The following is an 11056-nucleotide window of genomic DNA, read 5'->3' on the forward strand; positions in this document are numbered from 1 at the left end:
AACATTTACATTACTGCACTGGGCTCTAGAATTGGGATTGATTTCATCTGACTTTATGTCTACATCTCAGCAAGTCATCTAGCCTCCTTTTATTGCTAATGGAGAGAGAAAGGCCCATTCACGACATGAACTGTGAGCCCACCCAAATTTTATCCAAGCAACCAACTACACTGGTGCTTGCTTTGACAAGCAGATGAACAAGTGTTACAGAGATGGGGGATCAGAGAAAAAGATTCAGTTAGGATTGAGAATGTGGCCACCAGCTGGTTTCTCACTGATCCTTAATTTAAGTGTTGTTTCCCTTAAACTGTTTAGCCAAACATTTTGGTCTGACTCCAAAAAGTATTAAAGACAAAAGGTTAGCATGTTATCTATTCTGTAGAATTTTTTAGCTCTGCCTATACATAAAAAAAGAAAATGGTGAGCACCTCTCCTGCATAGCCCTGTTTGCTTTAGCACAGGTCTGGGGTTTTATGCAGCTATTCCACCGCTCCCACGGCTGCTTTGCCCTATACCCCACCACTGCCACAGTAGCATTCATGTGCATGGCCCTTTGCACAGCAGCTGTCACAGAAAGCTGAGCACACAATCACTTCTTTCTGTTTGCTCCTGTTGTTGTCGTGATTTATTAGGTACAAAGGCAGGAGACTGGCCCCGCACAAGTCGGAAATAGAGTGTTTCACCCCAAAAGGGAGTATGGGGAATGGTGGGAGAGCTACAATGACCAGGTAAGCAAACAGCAAGTGGCCTTAGGGCAGTGTGATATGTCTGTGAACAAGAGGAGCAGCCCTGGAACAATGCCAGGCCAGATCCTCTGTCTGTAATTCCTGTGCATCCCATATAGTATGTTTAGAAAATAAAAAGACAAAAGAAAACATGTGGCCACTGCTGATTTCTGTGTTCCATCTGACCGCCAAAAAAACCCTGCACCGTGTTCATTTGAGTGATCCAGACCACATGTCCTGTGTGATGTTGTCATAATATGGTGCTTTGAGGAGGAGAAACCTTACACCTGACTCATTAATCCAGTAGAGCGGATGAAGAAGAGACAGCATTCAAACTTGGAGTAAGCAGCTCCAGAACTCCTCTGGAATGGTGGCCCCACTACATATCAGGGATTACATTAGGTCTAATCAGAAGAGCTTTTAAAAAGAGAGAGAAAAATTGACTGATGAAAACATTTTCAATATGAAAAACCTGGTTCTTCTCCTGGTCCTTGTGGGAAAGTGCTGAGTTTTACAGTGGTTTTAAGGAAAGGTTTCAAACTCATTTTAAATAGAGTTCAGAACATCTTTTTCATAACTTTCCCCTTTTCATTTAATTTAGATAATTATTTTCAATTTTGTTTTGGCCATTATATACTTCATAACATTATACGCTAATGTTACAATTTTGATGAATATCGAATACTACATTTTTTCAGTGTTACTGGGATGCACTATTTCAATATGGCCATTTTGATGTTTTGTATTGAAATATTTCAAACTATTGAATTCTGTGAAATACTTGGAGATTTCAACTATTCATCTCATTTTGAGTCCAATCAGATTTCCAAATGTTGAACTCTCCCATAGGACAGAAAATCCATTTCTCCAGACATTTCATTAATAAATGAATAAGCCGCATGTGTCACAGATGTTTATAAATCTTTCATGAAACAATACTCTTAATAAGCATTGTATCATTGCGTTACATTCTACCATAAGTTAGAAGTATTTGGTTTACCATTTATTAAAAGATCCACTCATTTCTTATCGACCCCTGTAAGGTATTTGTAAATGCAACCTTAGAGCACAGCATGACCAAATTATACCTTTACTTTTCCCAAGTGCTACATCACAGGTGAATTTTACCATTGCAGGAGTGTGTTCAGTGAAACACTTGCACAGTGTTATGTTCCCCTTGGGTACAACAATATTCACTCATGTACATAAGGCTATCAACTATAACGCTACATACCACACACCTGAGGGACTCCTGCTGTTTGAGTAACATCAGGAACATTCATTGCTGAGTGTTGTACAAAATGTATATATGCCTGTTATTTTTTGTCAGTTGGGATTCTGTTTCTTGTCTGTGTGTTGTCTGGATTTATTTTTTTCCTACATTGCATTGCCTTCAGTGATATTTATTCTTCATTTTAAAGCTATCTGGAGTCACTATATAAGAGAATTTTGAAGAGAAGAAAAGTATATGTAAATGTCAAACAACTGTATTTTGTTGTACAGTATTCAGCGCTGTTTTGCCTGGCCATATATATACACTTGAAAAATTTCTTTTTTATATTTTATATCTTCACAGTGAAGAATCTGTTTGCATTCCAGACTGTAATCGATCTGAGTCAAGTAGAGAGGAGAAAAAGGTTCCTGTTAAAGAGGATGCCCTAACAGTCAAAAAGACTGGAAACTGTGTCAGTCTAATAGTACCACAGCAAGACTGTCAGCTGCAAGACCTACTCAAACAGTTAAGAACACCTGCTGCTTAACAGAGAGTGCAATTGCATTTGATGGCTGTGTTTTGTTGTCTCCAGCCACAGTGTCCTGGCCAGTGGTCCTTGTCAAATTTCATAACCTAAGTAGAGTTGCCACTGAATAGCCTGGGAACCTCCCAGAGATAACGTAGATGTTGTAGAAAGGAAAGTAGGTGCCATTGTCCTATCTCAGTAAGTATCAGAGCACTGCTAGAAGTCACTGGGATGAAGTGCAGATGGAAAAAGACAGATGCAGGGGTCTGACCGTTTGTGAATAATGAAAAAATCTCATCATCTCACGGGACAAAGAGGTCCCATGATACTGACCAAATCCCACTTACATCCTTTCAGTCTAAAAAATGCTGTGCAATTTCATACTGGGCTGTATTATTCAGCTCATGTTCTCAAAACCCTCGTGCAATACTATTTTTGTGTTCCAACCCTAGTGTGGATATTTTTCACATCAGGGCCTCACTATCATTGTATATTAGTCTATCCAAATGGCTTGGGATTTTTCAAGATGAAAAGTACATAAAAATAGCTGTAATGGGTACACTATGTGATGCTTTGTAAGGCTATTTCTGATTAAGAGAAGTTACTACATCCTGCGTCACCTGTGAGCATCATTCACATATATCTGATAAAATCAATTATGGAATGGGATGTTTTATGGGGCTTTCACAAAGCAGGCATCACAACATCATTTTTTTTGCATTTCTTGCATCATGATTGCATTTCTGATTTGATTAAATGCAATGAATAAGAAACTGCTTAATAATTCAGAAGAGTAATTTTTCTGCTGGTAAGTCCCATGTGCATAAATACCTCTGTAATTATTTATCAGGCATGCCAAACATCTGAAGTTCCTCCAATTGTATGCTCTTTGCAGAGGATAGAATTCAAATCAACCCTTGACTTTGGAGATACAACTGGGAGACTTAAATATTTCTCTTTTTTTTTGTTTGTTTTTTCTTATGCACCGTTTGTGCTCCTGATTTCAGGGTTGGGTAAGCTGGTGGTTCCTATTTTTTCCAGTTTCTGTTTCATACCTTTAGCAAATAATCAATGAAAAAATTGAAAAAACATGTTGACTAAGCAATGTTGAAAGCATCTTAAAGCTTTGTGCATCAGGAAGCAGAACTCACAGTTCAAGAGGGGTCATTGCCTACTCTCCATCCTGTGAATAGGATGCTCCAGTGTAGCAGAGATGTGCTCAGAGATGCTTGAAGTGACATTTTTTGGACAGGAAGCAAAACCCAGCACTAGCTGCCTTAACAATTGCAGTGAGGTCACAGTAATAGAGGAAAGAATTTACATCTAGTATCAAAATAATTTTTGCATTTTGGGTCATGATAATAGGTGTCCTAGAAATCTTTCATTCAGATACCAGACACTTCATTTCCCGTTCTAGCCAGGCATGCTGCTGAAACAACTCCCAGCATTAGCATTGCTGGTGGCTGCGCTGGGAAGTCATTGGCAAAGTTTCTGTCCATCAGCTCTCTCTCACTTTGTAGTTTCTTTCATCCTTATAGATTGGAGAAGTCATTCATATAAATATCAGCTGTTATTTTCATGAGGAAAGGAGGTATCAACTGATTACAGTTCATGGAGTAATATAAATAAATGCCCTTGCTGTTGTTAACAGAAAACAACTCTCTCTCTTTGCAAAATAATTGCAAAATATGTTGTTCACTTTTAGAACTCAGGACAGGACAAAATGACTTTTTGCCCTGTATCATTCTTCTTTTGTGTTTTGTTGATATTTATTTCCATAGAACAAGCAGCATGGAAATAATTTAAGCTAAATGACTTGAGTGATATATCACTAGCAGACTGTTTGTGTGTGGCAGAATTGGCTTTCACCCAGGGAAAAAATTATATAGGCCTGTAGAGGTTTCCTTAAAGGCTATTCAAAATGGCAACAACACAAACCATTACAGTGGTAGAACTGACCTAGTTTAGATACCCTAGAGTTCTGTGTCCAGTTTTAGCCAGTCATCCAGGCTGTCCTACAGTCCCAGGAGAAACTATGACTTTTTCATACAGGTATACTGGAGTTTGCCACTTCAACCACTTATTTCATTTCAGCATGTTGCAAGGCACCTGCATTCTCCCAAGGATAAAGAACTTGGGTCACTACAAGCAAAATGTATATTGATCTGAGATTGGCTCAGGTGACAAGACTAGAGAAACAAAATACACATGTGCCCGTGCTTGCAGGCATCACAGGCACACACACAGATCACCCCTTATGAAGAGTGAGTTTTTAGTTAAATCTGCAGATAGCACACAATCCTTTTCAGGCGGAGTAATTATATCATTGAGTCTTTAATAAGGTTTCAGCAGAGGACTCTAAAAGGACAACAGCTTCTTACTATTTATTTTGAATAACAAAAGTTCTCCTTGGCAGAAAGTTGTATGGACTAAGTACAGAAGTTTATCCTGCTTACCAATGCCAGCTGCTTCTGTGGATAAGACAGAAGGACTTCTCCCTTAAACACAGGAGAAGACTGTCCTTAAGAAACAGGCTTGGTCTGCACAGTGTTGGAGCAATAACTTAACTACATCAGCTTCTTAAAAAACAAGATATTGCTTCAAGTTTGAATGCAACACTCTACTTCAGCCATTGAAACATCTAAACATGACTTTGCTGCCAGTTTTAGCTCAATAAAATTTAGACCAGTGTTCTGAAATACGAATTTTCATGCATGGACTTATAAATTAAAGAATTTGAAATCATTCCTTATTATATTCATGTGAGGACAAGTTGCAAAGAGATCATACAGGTCTCCATCAAGTTATTGTCCAGTAGCTGTTTTCAGTTGTATCATTTCAAATCTGGAATCAGATACTGATAGTGGTATGTGATAGAGAACAAAAACTCCCTTACATTTTTATACTACTCTCTATTGATTCCCCTTGTATTCCAGTTTCCACTGGTGAATAATACTATGTAGCTATGCATTCTAAGCTTTCTTAGAAAATAATAAATTCTATCATTTTAAACTGATTTTCCTATTTCATTTAAAGTTAATAATAAAAGATAAGTGACTTATTTTCAAATTACATATGCTTTCAGTAACTGTCCCAATACTAGTCCCTAGGCACTCATCATCAGAATTAATTTTAACAATTTCAGGTAATTAATGAGAATGGTGTCCTTGCTAAAATAATGAGAGCTTTCAGGTGCTGTGACTGTCAATTCCTCTTCCCACTTTTCATTTCTTCTGCATTTTGAAGGACCTCACAAAACACATTCGCTTTAATAGCATCTGGCTAAAGAAACCCTGGTGGCAGAGCTATGCACCATCTCATAGATAATCACACCACAGAGCAAGAAATGCTGAAACAAAACTTCTGCTACCTCAACCAAAACAAAGGACAAAGTGATCTATTCTAGATAGTAAAACAAAACATGTGTAAGGGGAGGGGAACATTTTTCTTAACACTTAAGTGGATAAAAAGCAGTTAATATCCCTTATGAATACAGAACAAAGCCCTAAAGACAAAACTTAAGTGACTCTAAAAAGGTTAAGTAAGGGAAGAAAATGAGAAACAATACCAATTGCTATTCTGTCAGCAAGCGGACAACTGTAGAGGAAATATTTGAAATGTCAGAGACTTCAAAAGCTCTCTTTTTTATACCACTTTCACTTATTGTACATATTATATTATGGTAGGCCTAGCAGGCTGGGAAAAAGCCTAGCTATCAAAATCAAAGCAGCTTTTAGTAAAGAGACTGGAGAAACAATTAGTATGACTGGTTCCAAGGGAATCCCTCTCATACATAAGACTGAACATAATTCACCTATAGTGAAAGAAAACAAAAAATGTGCCATGCAAAAAATTTTGTTTTACAAAAAAAAAAAAAAAAAAAAAGTATTTTGCTAACATATTGGTTTGGAAGTTATGTCACTGATTGATTGAGTTTGCTCTTCTCTAGATATGACCTGTACTCTGCTCTGCTCTACTCAGTGCAATGTGCCAGTAGAAAAGCAGAGTGGGGTAGAAAAACGTGTATTCAGTCAAACTTAGCAGTGGAATTCCTTTGGGGGCTCAAAAGTGTAATTCTGCTGTTCTCATGTGAGGGACTCAAAATCTGTCTGCAAGAAAACTCTAAAATGTCACTGACCTAATGTTTCCCATCATCAAAGGGTCACGGCAGAGCTGGGCATAAAAATTGTAAACAATTCATTAGTAGCCATCATAATCTATGTCTCTGATCTATCTTTATTTCTTTATTTTTAAATTGTGTGCATTGCAGTGGTTTCCAGTGAACTTGACAGAGTAGCAATATGCAGTTAGAGCAGAACTGTAAAGTACTATCACTGGAATTTACCCATAACCCAGCTTCATACCAATATATGAAAACAAGTGGTGCTCCTTTCACAGAGGTGATAAATGATGGCACACAGTCCAGTGTTGACTTTGTAGTAAGTAGGTGCAGCAGTAAGTAGGTGTTATCTCGTTTCTGAGATAACAATTCCAATTACTGCTGGGCAAACTACTAGGATTTTAACTATGGGGTTCATTCCTTACTGATAAATTGCTGCTTGCTTCCTATTCAGTTTTTTATATCAAGGAATTTGCAATGAATAATGGTCAAGTCTTTCAGGCTTCTGCACAAAATTTACATCAAACAGCCACTGGGTCTCCTTTAGAGCCCTAGGAACTCCATGAGAGCCACACATATAGCTTGATTACTCTTGGGCACAGCACGAAGTCTGTAAACAAGTGCATCAGCCAAGACTGACCCAAAATCAAACTGGGATTCAGGGGGACTGGTAACAGCTGCTTCATTGAAGATTTAACTGTCAGCTGCCCTTGCCCAGGGCTGGACACATCCCCAGATTTTATCCTTTTCCTTTTCACAGGCTCCTCAGCCTCATATCCCTCCTTAATAATTGTCTCCTGAATGGTGACCAGGGAGGGAATGACATGTTCCCTTCACAAGCTCTTACAACCTGATCTTCAGTCAACCGAAAATGTCCATGTGCATTTAGTGCTCATGCACACACTTAAAGCCATAGGGTTTGAACACCTGTACTAAGCCAGTGCCTGAAATCAGGAGGGGTGCTAGAATATATCTGTTTCTTCAGGCAAGTGTTTCTATTTGCATTGGCCAATCCTTCATGTTAATGGCATTTATTTAGCCTCTGTGGCAGGCAGGAATTTTACAGACCCCTTTGAGCTCTGAACTCAGCAGGAGTTAAGAGATCCCACTGGGGAGGACACCCAGGACTGGAACTAGGCCCTCTCTTTCTGCCAGATCAAGGTTAAGAGTGCCAGGTCACCCAGCCTCCTGGTCCAGCTCAAACTCAGCAGGATCTGGGAGGAGATCTCATGGTCATCATACCAGAACTACAGGCATGATCTCATCTCCCAAAGGATCCAAAACCTGCTCCTGCTGCTGGCACTGAGCTCCCGCTGAGCTCAGGACTCAGCATGACCAGGGAGCCAGGGCTCTCAAACAGTTCTCAACACCCATGGAGTACATGTTCCAACAAGAGGAGCACACAAACCTCAGAGGCAACTGTTTTCCACTGGAAGACGTGAGTCCCAGCATCTGTTCAGCTCAGAAGCACATCCACAGAGATGCAAAGGGTCAAAGTGATCAGTGCTACAGGTTAGATTTTGCTTTTCCTGCTTGCTCTGATTGAGGTACAGCAAAAGGAAGGGATTGTCTGAACAGCAAGTTACAAGCCACCAGCTGTTCTGCCTGGCATTTTGGAGGTAGGTGCATAACAGTTTACTTCCAAGATCCAGATAACAGCCTGGTGATCACTGCAGCAAAGGGGTGAGCCCTTATATACTCATACAGATCATCTCCCAGTCTAGCCTCTCTTAAAATACCCACTGGTTTACGTTGTGTTCGTCTGCTGGATTCTGTCACACTGCTTTTGAAGGGGAAAGCTATTGGCATATGTCGTGTTACATGATCCATCGTAATTTCATGTAATGTAATCCTGGATGTGAACCCACAAGAAGGTTTTGTTTACACTCAGCACAACTTTCTTTTTAGGTGACTGGAAGAGCTATTAAACTGATAGCGTGTGGCAAGCCTCCACATGAGGGCTGGTATAAAGTCATCTGTGTTTAGTAAACTATGTGTCTTGCAAACTGTTACACTGCAGGCTAACATGTGTGAGTACATCTATTTCAGGCTTAAAAAGCAAACAAACAAAGAACAAATTTGTGATACTCTGCCAGGGTCTCCAATGTGGTTGTCTTTCCAAAAAATCTAAATGGCTGTAGCAAATGTTTTGGAAACCAAAGTGAATTGTTTAAAGTTCTGTTGCATTTTATATATTAATCACGCTTATTCGTATGTGGAGACTATGTTTTTCCTGTTGACATCATTTCAGAGTCATTGTCTGTTTCAGCTAAGAAATATTTCTAATGGTCTTTCTTAATCCCAAGAACTATAAGTTAATGTATGTATAAACACCAGCTCATCAGCCTAAGGAAGATGTAAAAAGAAAGGAGTGGTTTCATTCTGTGTGTTTGTAAGTGCTGCAGCTGGCTTTCCTTAAGTAGAAAGAGGAGAAAAATAAGCAATTTAGATAAAGAGCCAGGGTATGATGTGATCTGAAGAGAAACTACCCTAAGAGGACTCATTTTCCAGGAGAGTGGAGCAAAATGTTTATTGCTGTCTCCAAACTCAGGTCACCATGAAGAGCTGCTTGTATAGCTTGTCTATTATTTCTTTCCTACTAGGTATATGGTTTTATTCTCTGAGTTGAACTGCAATTAAAAATATTAATTTCTTTAAGCTAGTGGTGGCTAACTTACCAAGTACCTTGATGAAGAAGAGGTCATCCATTAGAAGCGTCTCTCCACCCACAACCAGTATAGCCCCTTTCTGAGTATTGCTCCAGTACTTCCAAGTACTGGGATATAAACAGATTTTTTTCCCAGCCTTAACAGACTAAACTTCTCCGTCTCCCAGTCTACACTCCCTGCCCCATACCAGGAATCCATGGCCATCACCCTACAACAAGCTCCTTACCACTGAATGCTCCCAGGCCAGCCTACATACCTGCCCCCTGCAACCCAGACAGTCCAGGTCTCTCATCTATTCCCTTCAATCTTTTACCTCTTCCTCACTCCTCCATGCATCCCGCAGTCCCACAGCCCCTCTTCCTGACACCAGTCCAACAGAAGGAAAACCATCAAGCTGCTCCCTCTCCCAAGATAGACACTGCCTATGTCCCAAGGGCAGCAACAGAGGTGTCAGGAGTGGCCATGAACTAGCGCAGAGTAGGTCACGGCTAGATGCACAAATGGCCTGTGAAATGAGCTGGCTCACGCTGCTTGTTTTTCTAGACCATACAGGTATAAATTATAGCTATAGCTATATTGCAATAGATAGATATGGATATAGATGAAATTACAGTCAGCTTTATGATGAATATAAGCTCTGGGACACCACATACCCATGGTATAGGTACAGTGATTACATTTTTAACTTTGATGCAAGTTACCATCTTATCTCATTTCTGTTTACAGCTCTAATGGGAAATCAGTTTCCTGGGCCCAGAACGAGAAAAGCAGCAGAGGAGCACACCTTTGGCAGCGGCTGTCAATCCACATCAACAAAAAAGAGAATCCAAATCAAACTGCAGTGATCAAGCCTTTTTCTAAAAGCACAGATAGTAGCCGACATAGTAGCAGCGCTACATTTCCTGAGGCCAGTGCCAAAACGCTTTACGACGTTTCGGAAGCAGAAGAGCAATACCCAGCTCAGTACCGACCGCAGACTCCCTCGCCTATCAGCACCTTGAGCCACAGAACTGCCTCCGTTAGCCGAACAGAAGATGATGCCCCTACCTTCCAGTCAGAGCCTCCTCAGCGAAGTAGCTCCTCTCAAGGCTCCCTCATGGAGCAGATCAGTAGCGTGGTTACTCGCTTTACAGCCAACATCAGCGAGCTGAACTCTATGATGCTTTCAACAGCCACTCCAGGGACAATGGTGGCCACTCCTCTCTGCTCTTCATACCTGATCCCACGGGAAATCCAGCTCCCTACAACAATGACCACGTTTGCAGAGATCCAACCACTTCCTGCCATCGAAGTCAATGGCGCTTCGCAGTCAGCTAGGAAACCTTCAAATGGCAGCGTCAAAGAAGGCACTTCAGAGGCCCCATCAGCCAAGCAAGACCTTGAGGAGTTGGTAGCTTTAACTCCTCCTTCTCCTTTTAGAGACTCCATCGATTCTGGAAGTGCATCTCCCAGCTCTCCAGTTTCTGAATCAGCTCTCTGTATCCCGTCCTCCCCAAAGTATGACACGCTCCTCATCAGAGATTATACTCAAAGTTCTTCTTCGCTGTGAATGTAGTTCAAGACAACGTTGGATCTCAACGACTACAAGCAAGTAGTGAGGGGACAGCCAAGCCTTCGAGATCTCCAGTGTTTACGCAGATAGAGTGAGAGGCATTGGGTCATCTTGTGAGAAACGGAGAGGAAGAAGAGGAATTACTTGAGAAGTGGAAACATCAGATTAATTATGCTGTTTTAAAGACAAAATGACTCATGGCAGATTATCGTGGCCTTAAAAAAACATGGGCTTTTCAGAAACACTGAATC

At 40.5% G+C, this 11056-nt stretch overlaps 1 protein-coding gene across 3 annotated transcripts in view; it reads left to right on the forward strand.

Moving 5' to 3' along the window:
• The window catches only part of GRM5 (glutamate metabotropic receptor 5), a 283519-nt gene extending 272717 nt beyond the window's left edge, over positions 1–10802 (forward strand). Inside the window, exons 8-10 of one of the 3 annotated variants that reach the window (XM_072855113.1) lie at positions 633–728; positions 2302–2463; positions 9980–10802. In XM_072855113.1, coding sequence (XP_072711214.1) covers positions 633–728; positions 2302–2463; positions 9980–10802 — 1081 coding nt within the window. The remainder of the gene's footprint in view (positions 1–632; positions 729–2301; positions 2464–9979) is intronic. The other 2 variants (XM_072855124.1, XM_072855133.1) reach the window with 2 other exon arrangements.
• Positions 10803–11056: the final 254 nt, after the last annotated feature.

The sequence above is a fragment of the Ciconia boyciana genome, chromosome 1, assembly GCF_034638445.1.
Source record: "Ciconia boyciana chromosome 1, ASM3463844v1, whole genome shotgun sequence".
In the NCBI taxonomy this organism is placed as follows: Eukaryota; Metazoa; Chordata; class Aves; order Ciconiiformes; family Ciconiidae; genus Ciconia; species Ciconia boyciana.